The sequence below is a fragment of the Cydia amplana genome, chromosome 10 (genome assembly GCF_948474715.1).
Source record: "Cydia amplana chromosome 10, ilCydAmpl1.1, whole genome shotgun sequence".
Taxonomy (NCBI): Eukaryota; Metazoa; Arthropoda; class Insecta; order Lepidoptera; family Tortricidae; genus Cydia; species Cydia amplana.
This window is the reverse complement of record NC_086078.1, coordinates 11,482,917-11,507,317: the sequence shown is the minus strand read 5'-3', so window position 1 is coordinate 11,507,317 and position 24,401 is coordinate 11,482,917. Positions and strand designations below refer to the sequence as shown.

The following is a 24,401-nucleotide window of genomic DNA, read 5'->3' as shown; positions in this document are numbered from 1 at the left end:
CAAGAAAACTAATTTCAGCGTTTTTGAAAATTCATCCCCCAAGGTGGTGAAAAAGGGGTTAAAAGTTTGTATGGTGATCAAATATTTTTGTGAGTGTGGGACTTGAAACTTTGCATATGGGGATATTATTATAAGACAGGAAAAGTAATTTCAGCGTTTTTGAAAATTCATCCCCTAACAGGGTTAAAAAGGGGTTGAAAGTTTGAATCCATTACAAATGCTTTGAAACTTCTTAGAAAGGCATAATAGCCGGTTACAAAAAAAAGTAATTGCAACGTTTTTGGAAATTCAACCCCTAAGGGGGTTAAAAAGGGGATGAAAGTTCGTCTTGGGGTGCAAATTTTATTTTGATCTAGGAACTTGAGACTTTGCAGAAAGGTATTAAATTAAAATACAAGAAAAAAAATTTCATCGTTTTTGAAAATTCATCCCCCAAGGTGGTGAAAAAGGGGTTGAAAGTTTGTATGGAGATCAAATATTTTTTCGAGCGCGGGACTTGAATCTTTGCATTTGGCGATATTATTAGAAGACAGGAAAAGTAATTTCAGTGTTTTGTAAAATTCATCCCCTAACAGGGTTAAAAAAGGGTTGAAAATTCGTATAGGGTTCAAATTTTATTTTAAGCTAAGAACTTGAAACTTCGTAAAAAGATATATTTTCAATATGCAAGAAAACTAATTTCAGCGTTTTTGAAAATTCATCCCCTAAGGTGGTGAAAAAGGGGTTGAAAGTTTGTATGGATATCAAATATTTTTTCGAGCGCGGGACTTGAATCTTTGCATTTGGGGATATTATTAGAAGACAAGAAAAGTAATTTCAGCGTTTTGTAAAATTCATCCCCTAATAGGGTTAAAAATGGGTTGAAAGTTCGTATAGGGTTCAAATTTTATTTTAAGCTAGGAACTTGAAATTTTGTAAAAAGTTATTAAATTAAAATACAAGAAAATTAATTTCAGCGTTTTTGAAAATTCATCCCCTAAGGTGGTGAAAAAGGGGTTGAAAATTTGTATGGATATCAAATATTTTTTCGAGCGCGGGACTTGAGTCTTTGTATTTGGGGATATTATTAGAAGACAGGAAAAGTAATTTCAGCGTTTTGTAAAATTCATCCCCTAACAGGGTTAAAAAGGGGTTGAAAATTTGTACGGGTTTCAAATTTTATTTTAAGCTAGGAACTTGAAACTTCGTAAAAAGGTATTAAATTAAATACAAGAAAACTGATTTCAGCGTTTTTGAAAATTCATCCTGTAAGGTGGTGAAAAAGGGGTTGAAAGTTTGTATTGATATCAAACATTTTTTCGAGCGCGGGACTTGAATCTTTGGATTTGGGGATATTATTAGAAGACAAGAAAAGTAATTTCAGCGTTTTGTAAAATTCATCCCCTAAAAGGGTTAAAAAGGGGTTGAAGTTCGTATAGCGTTCAAATTTTATTTTAAGCTAGGAACTTGAAACTTTGTAAAAAGTTATTAAATTAAAATACAAGAAAACTAATTTCAGCGTTTTTGAAAATTCATCCTGTAAGGTGGTGAAAAAGGGGTTGAAAATTTGTATTGATATCAAACATTTTTTCGAGCGCGGGACTTGAATCTTTGGATTTGGGGATATTATTAGAAGACAGGAAAAGTAGTTTTAGCGTTTTGTAAAATTCATCCCCTTACAGGGTTAAAAAGGGGTTGAAAGTTTGTACGGGTTTCAAATCTTATTTTAAGCTAGGAACTTGAAACTTCGTAAAAAGGTATTAAATTAAAACTAATTACAGCGTTTTTGAAAATTCATATCTGAAGGTGGTGAAAAAGGGGTTGAAAGTTTGTATGGAGATCAGATATTTTTGTGAGTGCGGCGCTTGAATTTTTGTACAGAGGCATTTATTAGAATACAAGAAAAGTAATTTCAGCGTTTTTAAAAGTACATCCCTTAAAAGGGTTAAAAAGGGGTTGAAAGTTTTTATGGGGTTCACATTTTATTTTAAGCTAGGAACTCGAGACTTCTTAAAAAGGTATTTTATTAAAAGAGAAGAAAACTTATTTCAGCGTTTTTGAATTTTCATCTCTCAAAGTGGTGAAAAAGGGTAAAAAGTTTGTATGGAGATCAAACATTTTTGTGAGTGCGGGGCTTGAATCTTTGTAAAATGGCATTTTATTAAAATACGAGAAAAGTAAATTCAGCGTTTTTAAAATTCATCTATTAAAGGGTCGAAAGGGGGTTGAAAGTTTGTAAAGTTGCAAATAAACTTGAAACTTCGTAAAAAGGTATTTCATCAAAAGAGAAGAAAATTAATTTCAGAGTTTTTGATAATTCATCCCCATGGTGGTGAAAAAGGGGTTGAAGATTTGTATGGAGGTCAAACATTCATTTGAGTGCGGGACTTGAATCGTTGTAAACTTTGTATATGGGCATATTATTAAAATACAAGAAAAGTAATTTCAGCGTTTTTAAAAATTCATCCCCTATAATGGTTAAAAACGGGTTGAAAGTTTGTATAGGGTTCAAATTTTATTTAAAGCTAGGAACTTCAAACTTCGTAAATAGGTAGTTAAGTAGTAGGTTTTATTAAATAGAGGACATGAAAATCTTCTGGTTGAGAGGGATTATATCGAGAACAATTTTATTCAGTTAGGGGCTTGAAGCTTCGTAGGTTGTGAAAGACAAGTATCATGCGTTGTAATATTAATAATTAACAAATGATTAACCGTCCTACTGCGATCTTTTGCTGCATAATGTTCTAAGCTCATGTAGAATATATAACCACCAATATACAAATCCACGCGTACGAAGTCGCGGGCAACAGCTAGTATAAAATATTTGTTTTGTAATTAAATTTTTTTGCTCAGTTCCCGAACGATTCCCATTTCAGCAAATATTTACGTACACTTATAAATAGTTTTAAGTTGTACGAGTACTTTAATTGATAAATGATCACTCGCTACATTTTTAGAAATATACAAAACATGAAGATAAAAAATATGTAAAATGAAAATAAAACGTTGTCATGTTAAAATGCATAATTATGCCACCACAAACCTCTCGCAATATTTCCTTTAATCAAACATATTTCAGTGTATGTAGCCCATCACTACAAGTTACACGTGGTATTAAGGTGTTATCTTTGGAAATTGGACTTTACGGAGAAGGAGATAAGATTGTTTTTCTGGTGTTTGTAGCTGGCGTTGATATTGGGCATGTGTCCCGCAGGGCGCATTGATTTATAACTGCCTCTCCAGACCCTTCATTAGTGAAGATAACACCCAAACGTTTACATATTTCACAAGCTTGTTACATATTAACAGACGGATGAGTTTTACACGATAGAACATCAAAAGAAATTGTGTTGATACTTATGATGCGATTATTTAACCATTTAATGGCCTCTTAACCTACTTATTTAGTGAGTAACTGGCTTCCACCTCCAGGTTAGTGGGCAGTAGGAAACGCATATATTAATGATAATATTAATTTTCCCCTTTATGATATTTCTATGTACTCATATTTAAATTTATATGGACATATTTACACGTTTTCGTCCTCTAGTCTTTACTTCGTTTCGAGATAGGTGAATCTGTAAAATACTGTCCCCGAATTTATAGGTATGACGTGTCCTGAAATATATTTTTTTTATAATTTTTTTGAAGTTTTTCTTTTTTATTGGTTTTATGCTAATTAATTTAATTAAGTTTCTATGTCGTTGGGAGTTTTTAATTAATGAAAAAGTCAAATTAACTGTTACCTTGAAAAGAATCACTTTTTTTTTTTGTTTTAAAGGAGGAAAATCTTAATAGAAGAAAGCTTCAATAGAATAAATTTCATTAAAAACGTTTATTTAATTTGTACCAATTTCATTATATTTATTCTTCTGAGTTAAATGTAGATACCTTAAGTATCTGGTTGCTAAAGAAATAGACGGATAACACACATTCATACCTCAAACATTATTTACCCTTCGTTCCGACAGTAAAGTGAAAACAAAAATATTATGAAGCTGAGTAATAAAAATATGACCTATTTCTCTTAATATGTCTTCCTCGGGAAGCATGTAATTTCGGGGCATAAGTATTCATCATTATGAATCAACATTATTTTGCCCCAGGGCACGAAAATACTGCAATAATCTTATTAATGATGACTCTCCCGTGGAGCACAGATTTCTGGGAAAACGGAATTACGTATGATAGTTCAGAGCTCGCCGCATATTAAAATAATTAAGTGAACTGTATTAAATTATACGTGCATTTAAGCTTTAGGAAATTAAGATGCTTTTCAGTGGTATTACAGTTCGTAGAATACGTAGTAGAGCAAATTAATATGTATTACTTACAGACATGCGGTTATTCATTTTGGCCTATGTAGATACTTGCCTAACGGCCATTACATAATCGAACTTTAAGATACGTCAAATACTAGAGATTGAAACGATATGGAATGGATATGTCAGTGTCAAACAAGTGTCAAAAGTGACGTTTCTTCACGCGTCACTTTTGACACTTGTTTGACACTGACATATCTAATCCATATCGTTTCAATCTCTAGTATTTGACGTATCTTAAAGTTCGATTATGGCTGTAAGTAGTTGCACAAAGCTATCAAAGTACAATTTGAAAAATTAACCTGTTAAAATAACGCCTAAGATGGCAGACGAACAAATAGATAAATTCTAATCCGCTTCCGATACAATTTTCGTTAGAGAATCGAGCTTTTGGTATTAAGAGGGAAAAACAAATACAGTCGGCCATATTCGAACTTTAAGATACGTCAAATACTAGAGATTGAAACGATATGGATTGTATATGTCAGTGTCAAACAAGTGTCAAAAGTGACGCGTTTGTTTGAAGAAACGTCACTTTTGATACTTGTTTGACACTGACATATCCATTCCATATCGTTTCAATTTCTAGTATTTGACGTATCTTAAAGTTCGAATATGGCTGTAAGTACATATAGTTGCACAAAGCTTTCAAAGTACAATTTGAAAAATTAACCTGTTAAAATAACGCCTAAGATGACAGACGAACAAATAGATAAATTCTAATCCGCTTCCGATACACTTTTCGTTAGAGAATCGAGCTTTTGGTATTAAGAGGGAAAAACGAATACATTATAACAGCTGAGTCCGTAGCAGGTGCTACGGTGTAGCGTTATTACTAATGCGGGGTTTGCCTACGAACCCTTTTGCCCTTCGCCTCATTCCTCAGTCCAGTTGACTCACACAGAGATACAAACCAAAAATTATTCGCCTAAAAAAATAGGTATATAAATTTCGCTACGAACGCTTATAGCGTGCTTGACATAAAATATGAGGATTTTTCCATATTTCAACCAGTTAACACAGGTCTTGATTTGATATTGATTTAACATTAGGTAACTACTGGCTGCTCGCTCACGTCGCTCACATTAGTATATAAATGATAGCTACAGTGGCGGATTTGCCCTAAGCGGCAGTCTATATGATGGGTGCTGAGAAAGGGGTGGCTAGTAGTTACTACAGGGCCTGCGGGCTCAGCATGGATCCACTTTTATCGACTATCACTATGCCTGTCACTTTCGCACTTCCACACTTGTTAGAACGTGACAGGCATGGTGACAAACGATAAAAATGCGACCGTGCTACTAAGGCTGGCCTGGGGCCTAGCGCGGCCAAGACTGCAAACCCGCCACTGGATAGCTATGCTATACCAATAAATCATATTGATAAGAAACAAATTACTTTGACTTAAGTATAATCTTGTATATGGGAAATAAAAATACATAAATTAAAATAAATATGCTAATAATAAAACCAACAACATAAAAGCATGTAAAACGATATTCTTATTTTTCAGTGTTTGTACATAATTATGATTTCACTAATCTCTATTGTGTTCTTGCCAGAGCCGCAATGGAAGTAAGCTAATATTTCGGATAATAATATAATACACAACAAATGCCCAGATGTTCATAAACGAATGAACTTCAACGTGATGTTTATTGGAATCGTGAATAGGAAAGTAGTAGATAAAAACTGACAGCATGGGCTGTCAGTGTAAGAATGGTCTTATATTTATTTTCCTTTTCCGTGTACACAATGATCAACAGACATGGGTTAAGTTTAATGTTTGCGAAGTGTTTAGTGAAATGGAATATTTCATACTTTGAAAATCAAGCTTTTTTTTCTTGAGAAGTACCTACATAACAATGCCAGCTGACAAACATGGCGGTTAATCCCCTTAAATATTCATAAAACTTACCAAACTTCTATTAAATGTTGTCTTTCTATTTACAAACTCGTGTCAAAATGACGCATAAAAACAAACAATTATCAACGACTTGTTAGATATGACAGACGTTTATGAATAACGCTTAAACAATGTTTCACTGACGCCACGTCATTCAGTAAAATTTGTCATGGTGTAAACTAGTAGTTTGCCCCAAACACGTACCTCGCGACACGTACAGTTTGTTTATTCTATGTAGGGGAGCGGGGGGCTTGTTGTAACAGTTTTAGGAATAAGGCATGTATTGGCTAAAATATATATAATTTTATGATTCTGAGTATGAGGGGTTGTAAAGTATTTATCTAAGCACTAATTCCGATTACAAAATAAATTTAAATGTTTACGCATCTTTTACACCAGACACTTTTTGAAAAACTGGGAGTTGTTACGACTTACCCCGTAATTGGGGCTTGTTGTAACAGTTTTAGGAAAAAGGCCTGTATTGTCTAAAATATGTATAATTTTATTTCTGAGTATGAGGGTTTGTAATCTGAGCACTAATTCCGATTACAAAATAATTTTAAATGCTTTCGCATCTTTTACACCAGACACTTTTTGAAAAACTGGGGGTTGTTACAACTTACCCCGTAATTTATTTTTCAATACCTGGTCGAAACAGAGCTCGTATGCACATCCACTCGCTTCGATGTCTGGCGGGGCGATGGCGGTGTTTACGTTATTCCCCGAGTTATAAGAAAGTCATTCAGCAAAAAAATTCAAATGTTTTTAATTCTCCGTCAAAATTGAGCGTTACTACTTACCCCTGTTACATTAAGCCCCGACTCCCCTACCTATAGTTAAAGATAACTTCAATTGTTTTGTGGTGCGCGTGCCGCGACCGCTGCAGGGGACCATCGAGTGCGCCGACTTGTGGCCGAAGGGCGTCGTGCTTCGGAGGTTCCGGTGCAAACTGCTGAATCTGACACCAGACCAGACGACTCAATTTAACCACGCCGTTTTGTCGCCAAAATGGTGTTTAGTTTTAAAGTTTTATGAAATTGATATGTATGTAGTTAGTTTGTAAGGTAAGGATAATAAATTGTTTTTGTTTTTTATTTTATTTGAATTAGCAGTAAAGACATTGTTACGTGTTTTTAATTGCTTTTTTTAGTTGCAAAAAAAGTTCATGTATGGGTAGACTTACAACAACCAATTTAATAAAATCACGCATACGAAGTCGTGGGCAACAGCTAGTATGAGATGAGTAATATGTGCTTAATACCTTTCTTCTTAGCTGCGTTAGCTATAGGTACAAAGATGTTTGCGAGATCGTGTACACGTGGACGCAGCTACACAAACATGTATTAAGCATTTTGTAAATGGTTCGTTTGTTATCAATTGTTGTAAGTCGTGATAAATATTCCATCCGATATGGTTGTAAGTCTAATCATGCAACAAATGACCAAGTTGTCTGTACAGTTCTTGAAATTAATGAATATTTCCTTCTATTTTACGCCACATTACTCGATCCTACTTCCCCATCTGTGCACTACCAGATCAATATTTTTAGCAAGCAATGTGTCACACGCTCATTTTGCTATCCATGCCACAACTCGTCTTCCATTTCCGCGCGATAACACGAAATATATACCTATACATTTTTCGAACCTTCTGTGAATCTTTGACATATCAATTTATTATAGGTAAATATTTTCTCACGTTCTTAATGTGTTTATGTCGAAGAGCTTTCTTCGTTGAGCAGCCATCGCGAAGGCTCATAATACAGTTCTCAATATGTTTCAGATATTTGACTTGGAAGCTGAGTGGCCCATTAAAAAATATGTTTATTCCATTTATTTTCATTTGTCCTCCAATCCCGATTTATGCTTAGTACTTACACACTTAGATTTTTCAGATAACAGATTAATAAGTAAATGTACCTAGACAAAGATACTAAAATTGGACGGACACGTGAACCGGAGTTCACACGTCACACCATTTATCACAAACGATTTGCAAATGCTTTATCTAAGGCATAATGCTAAATACAACTGTACTATTATTGTCTTGGCTTAGGTTGTAAAGGTAATAGGCTAAGATAAACATATATAAGTTGACTGTGATTCCGACTGGTCACTCTTGTGGTCAAATACATTTACGTGTATTTTTAGTTGTGTAACACCACACCGGTCTCTAGGTCTGTAACTTCTAATTATTTAGATAGGAACATATACGTCTAAAAAATAAAGTGAAGCGAGCCGCAGCCAAGTGCGGAAGCTTCAATTTGCTACACATAACTAGCAGTTAACTTTGTCGTCTTGTAGTTTATATCACACTTAAATTGTCACATACCTATATTTCCTAAGCATCTAGAAAAACGGCAATGGGACGGCTAAGTTTGCAATCAAGATTTATTATTATAACCAAGTTATTTTTTCCGTTCTCACTTACCTTTTTTCTTTTGAATCTTTATAAAATCGTTATGGTGACCGATATTTTTTACTTCTTTATTTTTTAACCTTGTTAAAATAGTATGAAGCATTTTCAAATGCCATTTCGAGTACCTAGATTAAAGTTTCTTAAAATTATGAACTAAAATTTTATGTCTGTTCAAAAGCAAAATGAAGTGTGGTATCCTGCTCGTGTTTCTGTTCGTGATCGTTACATCGTCGGCCATGATATCCTTGGTAGATTTATTCAAAAAGGAGTGGGAAAGTTTCAAGGTAACATAATTAATTTCTTATATTAAGGATTTATTCAGAAACTCTTAGTGCTAAGGATTACATCTTATATTCAGAGTTTTACTCTTGATGCCGATGTCGTAAAACTTTACTGACATCTCGCAGCATATGAGATAATCCCATCAATCATTTCATGTTTTCTTTTTCATATTAGTAATTTCTAAATATTACATTTGTGGAAGTAGGAATGTATTTTGCTAAGATGAAAATATTTTTCACAACAGAAACAGGCTCTTGTTTGGAAATGAAAAAGTATAGTATAAAAAGTAATTTATAAACACACAGTTGCAATATTGCATTATATACACTTTTGCGGCTCGCTGTTTATACAATCTAATTTAAATCATCTGCTCCAAGATTTCAACCATCTTTATACCTATCTTAATATTTGAAAAGAGTAGGTACTTATTTTTTATTAATAAAGAGTTTTATACCTATACTTTTAATTCACACATTGAAATTTTACTATACATTTTGCTTTAGCTAACGCACAATAAGATTTACAAGTCAGTGGCAGAAGAAATGCGTCGCATGGAAATATACGCTCTGAACAAATACAAGATAGTCCAACACAACGAGCTCTTTGAACAAGGACAGGTTTCCTTTAAGCTGAAAGTGAACAAATACTCCGACATGGAACGTGAAGAGTTTAGCCAAATCATGAATGGTCTCATCTACCATGCTGAGTGAGTTAAATTTCTGATAATATCATTAAATTATTATTTATACTTTAACGGAGTTTAACGGAACTTAACCGCGTATAGCCAAGTTTTTAAAATTACCACCAACTCTATGAGTTTTTCTCCGAGATCACGGGGACAATGCGGTCCTTAACCTTTTCGACGCCGTGTCAAACATAAAAACTCTCACGCTGACGCCACGTCACCGAAGTGTCAAAACTGAAATTGAACTTTATGCATATGCACGTAGGTCTATGTTGCTCTATGGTCTGTGACCGATTAATCTGTCTTTGGCGTTGAACCTACGGTGCGGACATATCGGTCATTGGCGTCCAAAAGCTTAAACGTCGGAGATAATTTTAAAGCTTCAATATAGAAGTATCAATTAAGTCTCGTTAAAACAGATAATAAAGTGTGAAAATCGTGAAACTTTACATCAAAATATCATTTAATATCGATGTAAGTTCAAATGTGAAACTCGACAAACAGAAGTGTTTATTGTGACATTTGGTATGAGCCGGGACAAAAGATATCCAGTTTTTAATTTAGTTGGAGCCCCAATACGCTACATACCTAATACACTTAATAATATACTAGCGACCCACCCCGTCTTTGCACGGGTTAACAAATTATACATAAACCTTCCTCTTAAATCACTCTATTAAAAAACCGCATCAAAATCCATTGCGTAGTTTTAAAGATCTAAGCATAGGTACATAAAGACATACAGACAGCGGGATGCGACTTTGTTTTATGCTATGTAGTGATTGACTTACCTACTGCCTACTTCAAGCTGTTGTCTAATAGGTTCATCCATTTTTGTACCTACATTTAAAGTGTACATGTTCAAGTTTACGTTACATTGATTAATGGTGATTGACTGAGTATTTGGCAATACAAAAAAATTATGATTACTGAAGAATTGACTCACGTTATATCTTGCCGAGCCGAACCCATTAGGTACTCTAAAGTATAATCTAACGAATATAAATTAACTCAGCCTCCTTGCGGATCATCCGTGGTCCAAAAGGAGCCGGTCACAAGCCCGGATAAATGAGGAGTGCACTGGTCGCGTTGTCATCTTGGGGGAAACTCCATCATGGCAACGCGCCCCAAAACCCCCAGGGTCAAGGTGGGAGGACGTGCCGAGGGCCCTCACAGCCGGCTGTGGGCAGCGGGGGGTTGGTGCTGATTGGGCTCGCAAGCGGAGGAGGGGAGGGGAGGCAGGGTCTGTGGTGTGTCTGGTGGAAGGGGAGGGGTGACTGTCGGGGAACCCCGGGGTGTCCTTGCGATGCCCTTGGGGTGAACCACTTTTGCTCTGAAGCGGAAACTGGAGTGGTGGGAGATATGCACAAGTGTTAGCCCCGGGAGGTCAAGAGAGATCTCCTTGGGGTAAACCGCGTGCATTCCCATCACAAATAAGCAACACAGGAGCTGTCTTCCCATGCCTGCGAGCTCACTCAGCACAATCGCTGTCGTTAGCGACTATGCGTAGGGGAGTGGCGTCACTACGTAGGGGTAAATGTTGCTGGGTATAGGCAAGGGAGCACTGCCGACCACCCTAATTTTAGTTCTTCCCATAAAATTAAATAGTGCATGGAGACGTCAAAAGATAAAAAACCAAAAACCAACACCGCGCAAGCGGCGAAGCGACCCGTCAGGGTATTAGCATGTAAGGGAGGGAGATCAGCTAGTGAACCCCCGACCGAAGCACGGGAGGGGGGGAAACCAGAGGATGGACCCCCGAACATTAAAGAGAGTGGAACTCTGAGCTCCGACGAGGAGACCGGAGGAGCACGACAAGGAGCAAGGCAGGGTACTCCGGATGTCCTACAACTGGGGGGCCTCACGCTGAATGAAGAAGAGCTGCTGCGTTCGCCAAAGGCGAGGGAAACCGAAAGGGAAGCTACACCGGTGGTGAACGAGCCGTTCCATAAGTATGAGTCCAAGGCGCAGAAGAGGAAAGCCAAGGAACTAAGGAGAAAGGCTGCGATTGCTGGGGAAAGGGGTGGCGTTCCAGGGGGTAATACCGGGGGGGATGCCAAACCTGGCACGAGCAAACGTGGCCTAAAGATGAAAAGGCAGAGTACTGATGAGGGTCGCTCGGAGCGTCCTCCGGCGAAGCGCCAGAACCAGGGCAAGGCGGCTGCAGAGGGACCACGGAACGTCGCGAAGGCGAACCGAGGTCTGGCTGTAGCAGTGTGTCGTGAGGATGGCGTTTCGGTGGACGAGGCTCTGGCGAAGCTCATCAGGAAGAAGCTTACGCAGCTGATCGAGGTGGTCGTCCTTAAGGTAGTAAGGGGGGAGCCTGGTTTAGTAGCACCCAGATTCGCTACGTCGGGGTTGGTGTCGGAAGGATTCTTCCTTGTGACACCAAAATCGACGGAGTCGAGGGAGTGGCTGCTAAGTCAGGACTTCGGTGTGCTGGACGGGCACAAGATCAGCGTGCGTAAGCTGGAGCAGACCAGGGTGCAGGTCTGGGTTCCGGGCGATGCGGATACTGAGTACGTAAAGGAGTTCCTTTACGCTCAGAATCCTGATCGACCGGAACTCAAAATCCTGGACTGGAAAGCAGCAGGGAGAGAGGCTCTGGAGTTAGGAACCCGACTGACCTATATGGTTCCAGACGGGGTTGAGGAGAGCTGGGGGCAAGAGAAGACCAAGATACTGGACTTCTCGGCCACCAGCGTAAGAGTCCGGATTCTGAGGGCAAATCCAAATCCACAACCCTCAGAATCCAAACAAGAGGGACCGGAAGGAGCACCCGAGCTGATGCAGGAGAGTGCTGAACCCGTCGATGTCCATACGGGAGGAGAGGAGAGTATGGATGTCGTCGGCAGTGAACTCTCCGGGTAGCAGCTCGGGGACAACAACACTACACACAAGAAATGAAAAGAAAGGGAGACACACAGGGAACACTACACAAACACACACACACCAACACACACACGAACATATGTCAAGTAAACCTCCAACATTGCAAGGATGCAATGTCCGAGCTGGGACAATATGTTGGGAGGGCAGAAGTTGATATAGCACTGCTGCAAGAACCTTATGCATGGAAGAATCGGGTGGCAGGCCTGGGACATCTGGGGGGAGCTCTCTATTATGAAGGGAATGGTGAGCTGTCTCCTAGAGCATGCATCTATGTGAGCAATAAAATAAGAAATATGGGTTGTGTCATGACCTTATGTTACAGAGACCTCGTTGTGGTGGAGACTCACTTCATGAAGGAGGAGGGGAAGAGATACAAGGTGGCGCTAGCGTCCTGCTACTTGCCGGGCGATGGAGTGGCACCTACGAAGGAATTAGAAGAAATGGTACTGTGGTACAGAGGTAAGGGGATTCCCCTGATTATTGGCTGCGATGCTAACGCACACCACGAGGTGTGGGGTAGCACCGACACTAATGAAAGGGGCGAATCATTGATAGAATTCATAATTAGCAACGACCTAGAAATTATGAACACAGGTAACACACCAACGTTTGTAACAAGGGCCAGGAAAGAAGTACTTGACATTACCATGGCAACGAAGGAGGTGAGCGACAAGGTAAAGAGCTGGAGGGTGGATGTGGAGGACAGCATGTCTGACCACCGCAGACTACTCTACAGTATCGATGGTCGCGTAGAGAAGATGAAGGTAAGAAATCCACGTAAAACCGACTGGACAAAGTACGAAGAGGAGCTAGGGGAACTGGCTTTCTCGGGAGCCAGGTATGAGAATGTGAACGACCTAGAAAATGGGGCTCGCAGACTAAAAGAAATCATAATAGGAGCATACCACAAGGCGTGCCCGGAGAAGCTGCTACAATCAGGCAAAGGGCAGCCATGGTGGAACAGAGAACTACAAAAGGTAAGAAAGAAGGTGCGCAGGGCAATGAGAGTGGCGACAAAGAGGGACGACTCTCAGAGCTGGGACGCGTACAGAGAGGTCAGGAATAAATACACCAGACTTAGAGAGAAGGCTAGACTAGAGGGCTGGAGGAGGTTCACAGGAGATTTAAACAGCTATTCAGAGGGGGCACGAGTGGTGAAACTGCTTGCAGGGGATCGATCGTGCCAACTGGGTAGTCTGAGAGTAAATGGAGACTTAGTCACGGAACCAGAGGAGGTACTAAGCGTCATGCTGAAATCACACTTTCCGGACTGCAAAGAGGTGACAGAAATGGAGGAACAGGATGGTCGGGAGGAGTCTGACTGGGCGGCGGCATTGGAGGTGGTTGAGGAGAAGAAGGTAGAATGGGCGATCAGCTCCTTTGCGCCCTTCAAGGCCGCGGGCCCTGACGGAGTCCTGCCGGCACTACTGCAGAAAGGATATAGATACATAAAAGAGGACTTAGTGGAACTATATAGGGCAAGTATTGCACTAAGATACATTCCAAGGGTATGGAGAGAGGTGAGGGCGGTTTTCCTGCCGAAACCGGGTAAGAAATCATACCAAGAAGCGAAGTCATTCAGGAGCATAAGTCTGTCGTCTTTCGTACTGAAGACTTTAGAAAAAGTGATAGATAAACATATAAGAGAAAAAGTGGAAAGCAGCGGAGACCCGCTACACGGGAATCAGCATGCTTACATGGCAGGAAAGTCAACGGAGACAGCTCTACACAACCTAACGGTAAGGGTGGAAAGGGCACTAGAAACGAAACAGTATGCATTAGGCTGCTTCTTCGACGTGGAGGGGGCTTTTGACAAAGCAACCTTCGAGGCCGTAGAGGAAAGTCTGAAGAGAGAGGGCATCCGACCGACAATAGCGGAATGGATAGGGAGAATGTTAAAGGGCAGATCCATTACGGCGGAGCTGGGAGGAGTAACAAAGTCGATTAGTCCAAGAAGAGGGTTCCCACAAGGGGGATGTCTGTCCCCCCTGATGTGGTGCCTACTTCTAGACTCAATGGTAAAAGAGCTCAACAGAGGTGGTATGTACATGCAGGCTTACTCTGATGACGGAGTGCTGCTAGTGAGAGGAATGGTTCTTACCGTGATGAGAGACATAATGATAAGAGGCCTCAGACAGGTATTGGGGTGGTGTAGAGAGAGAGGGTTGGATCTCAATCCATCAAAAACAAAGCTAGTGTTATTCACTAACAGAAGAGTAAAAGAGATGAAACCTATAAAGGTACAAGGTATAGAACTAGACATGGTAGATGAGTTGAAATATCTGGGCGTTATTTTAGACAGTACGCTTAGGTACAAAACTCACATCAAGGAGCAGACGGCAAAAGCTATAAGAACACTGTTCCAATGCAAAAGGGCAGTCGGTAAGAACTGGGGACTGAAGCCAGGAATGATTCACTGGATCTACAAGGCGATAATACTACCCAGGGTGCTATATGGAGCTGTAACATGGTGGCATAGAGCACATATTAAAGAAAACCAAAGAGACCTAACCAAAGTCCAGAGACTAGCGTGCCTCATGATGACGGGGGCTATGAGAACGACCCCGACACACGCAATGGAGGTAATGCTAGGTTTGAAGCCACTCTGGATTGAGGTTGAGAAAAGAGCCACAGAACAGTGGTACAGAATGAAAGCATGCAAGGAATGGAGAGGAAGCTGCGTGGACAAGAGACATGCGCGGATACAAAGAGAGGCACTATCAAAACTTGAGATGTTGATGGCCAATAATGACCTTATAAAGAGGCAGGAGATATTTGACAAGAAATATAGAATACACATAGGAGACAGAGACAACTGGAAGGTGGAAGTCGGTCACCCGACGACCATTTGCTTCACGGATGGCTCAAGAAGAAGCTCGACTAAACTGGCAGGAGCGGGCATAGTGATCCCCAAACTAGGGGAGAAAATATCAGTACCACTGGGCAGATATGCTAGCGTGTTCCAAGCAGAGGTATGTGCAATAGCGCGCTGCGCAAGCATAATCAAGAAGAGTGTAAAGCAAGAGGGCGCTGTCGTAATATACACAGACAGCCAGGCAGCACTAAAGGCACTAAAGAGAATATCAGTCACCTCCTCTCTCGTGAGAGAATGTCGAGAGGAGCTCAACTTGATAGGCAAGCAAAGAAGTGTCACGGTGGCATGGGTGCCAGGACACCAGGGAGTAATGGGAAATGAGAAAGCGGACGAGCTGGCGAGGATAGGGGCGGAGACGGAATATATAGGTCCGGAACCGGCTCTGCCTATGTCAGCGGATGTCACGAAGGGAGTAATAGAGAAGGTAAAAGAGATGGAAGCACAGAGAGAATGGGAAGAAGAGACTGGGTGTAGACAGTCGAAGATGATGATCAAAGGGTTAGACCACAGGAGAACCAGATATCTTTTGAAACTAGGTAAGAGCAGTCTGAGACTACTGACAGGTATCATTACGGGTCACAATACTCTCAACAGACACCTTAAGATAATGGAAATTAGTAGAGACGCCTCCTGCCCACACTGTGGTAAGGAGGAGACTAGCTTACATTTACTAGCAGAATGTACTATGTACGCGGCACCGCGATATAATACATTCGGTAGAGACACACTGAAAGAACACGAACTAAAGGATGTCGAACTCAAAGATGTCCTTCTGTTCTGCAGGAAAACAAGAAGATTCGAGGAGAATAGTGTGGGAATGCCGCCGGGACAGTAACCTGCAGCTCCAACTCCAGGGAACAGGGCTGAATGAACGCGACACGCGATCGACAGCCCGCCTGCATCCGGCCGGGCGTCCCTACACTACATCTACATCTACATCTACAACGAATATAAATATATAAGTATAGGTATTTTTCTCAGATTAAAGTTTGTTGAAAATTTCCTACTCACGCAATCTGTAAAGCTGAGTTATATGATGTATCTTGACTTAGCTCGGGTAACTTTTGTGTTTAGTAGGTAAATAAGTAAGTCGGTTCAAGTGAGTATAACTTACTTATTTGTATTATAATTAAATGTCCAATCCTTAGCGACAATTCTACAAGTCACGGTTCACGTGTTACGAGAGCAACTGCGAGCCTCCCCGATCAGGTGGACTGGCGTGAAAAGGGAGCAGTAACGGCCGTGAAGGACCAGGGAAGTTGCGGATCCTGCTGGGCCTTTAGTACCGTGAGTTAAATCTAATTCTACTGTTAGTCGTGGGTACATAGTAGGTAAGCCAAATATATCTATGATAGTTATCTTTAACGTTCACTTTTTCGACTGAAAGGAGGTCCGTGTTTTGTATAAACAGCGCTAAAATGCTCTAACCCGATATCTTCTTGTGTAAACAGACGGGCGCTCTCGAAGGCCAGGTTTATATCAAACATAATCGCTTGACATCCCTATCGGAGCAAAACTTGGTCGACTGTGCGGGCAAATACGGATGCCATGGCTGCCAGGGCGGTTGGATGAACAGCGCATTCTCGTTCATTAAGGATAATGGTGGGATTGACACTGAGGTTTCATATCCGTATCAAGCGAAAAACGACCAATGCAGGTATGAGTCTAAGTGTACATTAAACAAGGCGGCCTATATTATTAGTCAACAAGTGTACAATATCCACACTAAAATCGCTAACCAATAATTGAAAAATATATGTCCATAGGTATAATGCCAAGAACTCAGGCGCTACTAACAATGGATACAAGACGATCCCGAATGATGAAGACAAACTGAAGGAGGCGGTAGCAAACATTGGACCTATAGCAGTAGCCATAGACGCCGGCCACGCATTCCAGCACTACGCAGATGGAGTGTACTATGAAAAGAACTGCTCTTCTTCTAAACTCAATCATGGGGTAAGCTGTGACATTGTACCTAAATACTGTAATATAGACATTTTGAGAGTAAAGTTGTTTTACAATGTTGATGATTTTTGAAAGTCGGCAGTATTATTGCAGTGCTTCAGTATTGTGGCGCGACATTGCTGTGAACTGTATTGCTGCAACAAATGTCAAAATTAATGTTGATGCCCGGATTTTTGACATTTTCTGCAACAATGTCACGCAGAAATACTACAGCAGTATTGCTGGTGCAGTCTGAATCCAAATGATACATTTATGTATCTCATACTAACTTTGAGTAACATTGTCAGGTTCTGGTTGTGGGCTACGGCACAGACACGAACGGCGGCGACTATTGGCTCGTAAAAAACTCCTGGAGTAAGGGGTGGGGTAGGGATGGGTACATCAAGATGGCGCGCAACCGCAACAACAACTGCGGCATCGCTAGTGCCGCTTCTTATCCAACTGTTGAATAATGTTATGTGGAAGTTAACTACTACTGTTCGGAACGACCTTTTACGCCAAAAAATTTTTGTTGCTGTACGACAAATTATATTTTCTTAAATCCCTTATGTCCCACGGACGAGAGTCGAGACATCTCAATCAAAATTCTATTGTAAATTATAACCTCAACTTAGTGTTTTTTGTTGGCTTAAGTTAGACTCCTGTTAAAATAAGGGATAAAATAAAATATTAGGTAGGTTTTCAAATTTATAACAATTGAATATATTGTGGTGTGGGACGTTAATTAAGACAACCAATCGGTTATAAGTATGTCTTTATTCTGGATAATGTTCCTAAGTGCTAGCGTATATATAATAATAAGGCTACGTAAGAGTGTGCGTGGCTTAGCGCACACTACACCTCCCTTTTAGAAGGAAAAAAAAAAAAGATTACAATACAAGTAGCTAATAGTCTTTTTTTTTTTTACCTACTCATATTAAACAAAAACATCAAAACACAACTGATACAAAAAAGGTAAAATTTTAGAGTACATTAATCAATAATATTTTTTATTTGATTATCTGATTACCATAAAATATAATAATAGATTTTTATATTTAAATGTTATATTATACCTACATTATAAATTCAAGTTAGGAATCATAACAATAATGAAATATTACCATTAAAAAACATTGTTAAAAAATTACACGCAATGATGACGAAACAAAACTCTAAAACTATTTTCAATGTTACATGTTATTTAATAAAGATATAATAAAATAATTAATATAAACTAATCGCAAACAATCTTATAAAAATAAAGATTAATTAACCTTGGTCGTACATTTCAGTCAGTTTCAAAATTTTTCATTTTCGTTTAATATTCCGTGAATGAGGTACCTTTTATTCATTATAAATTCATTTGTATGACGTCCCTTTTAATATAATACATATTTCCATTTACATACTTGCATCTAAAGCGTGCATATCTCTTTCGGCAAGGGTACACAACGCATTCACATACATGGTCGGCCGACCTTACTATAATTATTTATTTATTTGCTCAGGATACAAGGGTATTTATTTTTAAGCGCGCACACATACTATTTATTTATTCATACAGGCAGTTCTTTTAACACATCCATACACAATATTATTCCGTGTGTCCAAGGGTCTCCACGATTGATGCTCGATCGAATCATGGTCAGATTCATATCGTATTTTTGCCTCATTTTCCTGTTTCCTAGCTGCATATTATAGCTAGTAAATACGATTTGCAGTAACTACATAGTTAGGTACTAATAATTATATAATTAGTAAGAAATATATTTATAATTATCAGCGCGTATAGTGGAAGTCTTCCCACGTACTAGTCAAATGCGTATGATTTAATGTAAATATATCCAGAAGAAAATTAAGTTGTTGAGATAAATCGGTTATGGAAAATTTAACATGAAAGTCGGGATTGAGAAGGTATTATATGGGTAACGTATTTTGGTAGAATTAAGGATGACTCACGCTAGAACGGTCCGGGCCCAGGCCGGAGCTCTCTTCTTCACTGTTTACGGTAAGTGATCTGTGATCATGTGATTCTTTCTATAGAAAACGAAGTGTAGTCGGTCGGTCGGTCGGTCGCGTTGTACATATTTATTTAAATTAGGAATGGACTTTTGTCTTACAACTACTGCGGCCAAATATGTAATGCATTAGTTTCAGTTTTAGTTCAGTTCCACGTAGACGTTACGACAAACAATTTTCCTTATATATATTGAATTTGCTAACATTCTAAATCAGTGTCAATACGTAAAGCCTGGCAGTTCACACGTCATTCCATTCATCTTAAATCACATGCTTGAAACAAATGCATTACCTAAATCTTTAATGCCAAAGATAAGTGTTTTATCTGAATACAAGACAAATAAGAATCTACATAAAGTAAACATGTATATAAGTGGGTTGTGATACGAAGCGGTCACTATTTCAGTGTCAGAGGGCACAACTGCTCAGGTAGGTATAGAAAATTGTACTGTTCAAATATCGAGTTTCATTCAGAAAATATTTTAAAGGTAATTGCTGTTTTTTATGTTTTGTTTAAAAGTTACATAAGGTATATCCAATACACATATTACAATGTTGTTAATTAGCAGGCGTATTCTAAATGTAGCTATATATTATATGCCTAATTAATATTACTTGTTAGTTACCTACTCGTCTCTATACTGTTGACTCCTGAGTCCTATGCATCGTTTATATGTTTCATATAAATATATTATTTCAGCAATACAATGAAGGGTGCGTTTTTGCTCGTATTTGTGATGGCCGCGGCGGTGATGGCGGTCTCTGTAGACGACTTGCAGTCGTTTCGAAGTTTCAAGGTAAATTCATGTTCATAATTACTGTGACTCATTTAGAATTACCCAATCAAATTTTGAATCAAGATTATCTGTATCCCATCAAAAACATTACATGTAAAAAGGTGCAAGTCTCGCAACGCTTTTACTACAAAAAAGTTTTGAGATGTAATGTGAAACCAAGTCGGTTATTTTAATCAGTGCCAGGGGGTGTTAAAACCGTATCAATAAGATATCTTTAATTTGTAATACGTATAATGACTTGGCCATCGCACGGCTGCATAATGACAAAAGGGTCATCGTCACCTATTAAAAATAATTCTAATTGAACATAACGCTAGCGCTAATTGCAGTTTAAGCATTACACATATTTACGAGTACGGTACGAGTAAAGCATTATGTGCGATTGCGTGGCGATTGCCAAGTCATTATATGTATTACAAATTAAAGATATCTTATTGATACGGTTTTAACACCCCCTGGCACTGATTAAAATAACCGACTTGGTTTCACATTACATCTCAAAACTTTTTTGTAGTAAAAGCGTTGCGAGACTTGCACCTTTTTACATGTAATGTTTTTGATGGGATCTCATCTCTTTTTGTAGGCAGTCCTTCTTTTCGGGTACTCATACCCATACTATGTATACACATATCATAACTAAACATATCTTCATTCATACTCACATACATCGTAGTGTATGTACCTTTACTTTACCTACTATTTGTAGGAACTGCAACAGTAACTTTGTAATATCATATATTTATATGGGATTACAAACTTACTTATGCAGTTCTTAGATCTTTAAAACGTGACTGATATTGCAATATTTTTAGGTTTACCCTTTATGTGGCCATTAAACCCTAACTCTGTACCAAATTTCAGCTCTCTGAGTTTATGGGAAGTACTAATTCTATTCTGATGATCATGAGTGAATGAATGAGTGTCATAAATGCGAAACTTTGCTTTCGCTTAACTTCGGAACTAAATGACCTACAGACTTGAAATTTTGGATTTTAAGTATGTGATTATAGCTTACTGGATGACGAAAATTTCTGCGTTCTGATCTTATCCAGAGGTTCTCAAATAGGGGCCTGAAAATGCGGCGAAATGGTTCCAGTAAAGGATGGTACGGCAGTGTTTGCTTCGCGCTCGACTTGGCGGGGGCACTGCCGTGTCCCCAGATATTGGATGGCACGTCTGATTATTTAAATTTAAAAAAATATCAATATTTTTTTAATTATTGAAATATCCATAATATTTTTAAACTGCGCTGCAACGCTACAACTGCCAGATAGAATAGCGCAGATAGAGTTTTGGATCGCTTTCTTCAACTCCTGTTTTTATTTTAGTTAGAGCATAAGAAACGCTATAAGTCAGCGGTAGAAGAAATGCATCGCATGCAAATTTACGTTAAAAATCAGTTGAAGATTATGCAGCACAACATGCGCTTCGAGCAAGGACTGGTTTCCTACAAGCAAAAGCTGAACCCGTACTCTGACTTGAATGACGACGAGTTTGAGCGTAATATGTACGGTGTTCTCCCCGATATCGAGTAAGTATAGGTCTTTTTAACAGACTTCTTAAAAGGAGAAGGTTATTAATTTGAATTGAAATATGCAATTGTTAAAACGGTAAGTAATCAGCGATTCCTTTGATAAAACGCGCCTTTGGGTGTCACATAATATTTTAATGATTTCTCCTTAGTGACAATTTTACACAACATGAATTTGCTGATTTCAACCATCGTATGTCATCATTTGCGAACCTTCCCGATTACGTGGACTGGCGGGAAAAGGGAGCAGTGACTGAGGTTAAGACGCAGGGACACTGCGGCTCATGCTGGGCCTTTAGCACTGTAAGTACCAATACGTAGCTTTTTTTAAGGGTTAAGAGTCTCACGAACCCTCCGCCGAAGAGCCACTCCCATGCAATCGAAACACAAATTAATAATGTAATTATGGAAATAGTCACTTGACTTTACGTAGCATTTGTCGTCCCAATGCATTTCTTTTCGTTTGGCGTTTGTCGATGTACGATTTTCATCTTGGCTAGGGCTCTATACTTTAAAAAGAGTCACCCCTGCTGCCCGAGGGCCAGGAACGCACGCGCATTCGTTTTAACCAATGTATGGCGGTCGTCATCAGCAACGAACATGCGCTCGGACCGTGGGTGAGTGGGAGATGGTCGAGGCGTTAATATACAAGCAGTAGCGTCTATACTGCCGAGCGCGCTTATCTTCTGCCAAGGTACAAAATACTATATTTTTCTCCTGCGGCCGAAACATCCTTAGGAGGCGATCAACTGTTGTTTCATTTCTCTCAGTTGAAAAAATCTAGCGCTCAAAATCGACTCAAATGCAAAATGTTTCTGCAAGTCCTGTAACACTAATGAGGAAGTTTAAAAGGGATCATTATTATCATCATAATAATTCAATATTACCAACATATGTGTAGGTACAGATAATCATTAAAGTGTATTTTAGAAATATTTTCTGCTTAACAGACCGGGGCTCTCGAGGGCCAAGTTTTCATCAAGACTAATCGTTTGATATCTCTATCAGAGCAAAACTTGATCGATTGTACGAGCAACTACAGATGTCGTGGCTGCGGGGGCGGATGGATGAATAATGCTTTCCAGTACATTAAGGACAATGGCGGGATCAATACTGAGGCTTCATATCCATATGAAGCGCAGAATGACCAGTGCAGGTAAAACCAGTGCTGTATTAACAACATACCGATTCCATATATCCTGTAGCGATGCAACCTCCACTTGACTGTCATAGCAATGGATGCTAAATGCCGGAGGCTCGGAGGGTGTATCATAAAGTATACGAAACCAGAGCGGAACCAATCAGAAAAGTTTTCATTACGTATATCTTTAACCTTTACGAATGACTGCGCCTTTCATGAGAAATCACTCGTACTAGGGACACACGTTATCGTCACTCTTCATGAGAAGTATTAAAATCCTATATTAATCTTTACAGATATAATCCCAATAATGTAGGCGCAACCAACAACGGATACGTAAAAATTCCGAGGGACGAAAACAAGTTGAAGGAGGCAGTGGCAACTGTTGGCCCTATAGCAATAACCATTAACTCTTTGCCGTCAATCCACCATTACGGAGACGGGGTATACTACGATCAGGATTGCGATCCTGACAAACACAACCATGCGGTAAGCATATATATCCATAGGAACATTTATAGTTCGGCAGTGTCGTGTCCCATCGATCATTCGCGGCGCATCCGCCATGTCAGACATACATATACATTTCATATTCTTCTAGAGAACAAATCAAATATTAAATATTTTGATTTGTGTTTTTGTAAGTATGTAGTCAAACTACAGAAAGCCACTGAGGACATTGTTATTTTTTCTTTTGTATTTATACGGCATCTGTTTCAGTTTATAATTTCATACACTTAAATCTCTCTGACAAGGTACAAAGGGGTCCAGAATTTAATTTAGTTTACTATACCTCCGCTACACGTAAATTGGGGTTTATAATTTTTATCCCCTTTCAATCCACAAAATAATATATCCTCAAGGTCTGAATATCCTTGTAAGTACTAGTTAGAGTGAGAGCTATGGATAGAAAAGTGCTACTTTATAAAAACCCAAAGTTGAACAAATATGACCTCATGAAAGTCTCTGGGAGCAAGTGCATGTTGTTGGCTGATAGAAAAATAGATACCTACAACAACAATGGATATTATTTTAGGGATGATAAGATTGATAATGGCACTTATTAAAGCTGACCCATGTCTACAGGTTCTAGCTGTGGGATACGGCACGGACGCGGACGGAGGTGACTACTGGATCGTGAAGAACTCCTGGGGCAAGGGATGGGGTCGCAGTGGCTACATCAAGATGGCGCGGAACCGGGACAACAACTGCGGTATAGCTAGCAGTGCCTCGTATCCCCTTGTCTGATTTCAAGGACATTGTCGGCTAACGTCTCAAACCCACCATCAAATGGAGTTTAAAAGACCACTTACTACAAAAAAATCGCATAAACTATCTGGTTTTCCATACAACTTTAAAGGAAATTTTTATAATATTTGTATTTGGGTTATTTAATAAAATTTGAAATATTGAAACATTTTATAAATTTGAATACTAAATTTTTTTCCTATATGAATTACAGGAGCAGCAATAATATAGACTATAATAGTATGAATGCCTGTTTATGCCCAATAACACTACTAATCAATCCATAACCAAAATATCAATGAAGCATTTTCTGAAACGTGAGTATTGTTATGTTCTTCATTTATTTTTCGAACAAT

The 24,401-nt window shown here is 39.0% G+C and overlaps 2 protein-coding genes across 2 annotated transcripts; both read left to right on the top strand.

Moving 5' to 3' along the window:
* Positions 1-8,807: 8,807 nt before the first annotated feature.
* On the top strand, positions 8,808-17,848 carry LOC134651397 (procathepsin L-like). Its single transcript, XM_063506497.1, has 6 exons — positions 8,808-8,909; positions 9,411-9,613; positions 16,508-16,646; positions 16,811-17,016; positions 17,126-17,318; positions 17,615-17,848. Exons 1-6 carry the CDS (start codon positions 8,808-8,810, stop codon positions 17,777-17,779), a joined length of 1,008 nt encoding a protein of 335 aa, XP_063362567.1. The 3' UTR covers positions 17,780-17,848.
* A 3,955-nt stretch (positions 17,849-21,803) lies between these two features.
* Positions 21,804-24,073, top strand: LOC134651436 (cathepsin L-like). Its single transcript, XM_063506543.1, has 4 exons — positions 21,804-21,959; positions 22,607-22,812; positions 23,094-23,286; positions 23,884-24,073. Exons 1-4 carry the CDS (start codon positions 21,852-21,854, stop codon positions 24,043-24,045), a joined length of 669 nt encoding a protein of 222 aa, XP_063362613.1. The 5' UTR covers positions 21,804-21,851; the 3' UTR covers positions 24,046-24,073.
* The last annotated feature ends 328 nt before the right edge of the window (positions 24,074-24,401 follow it).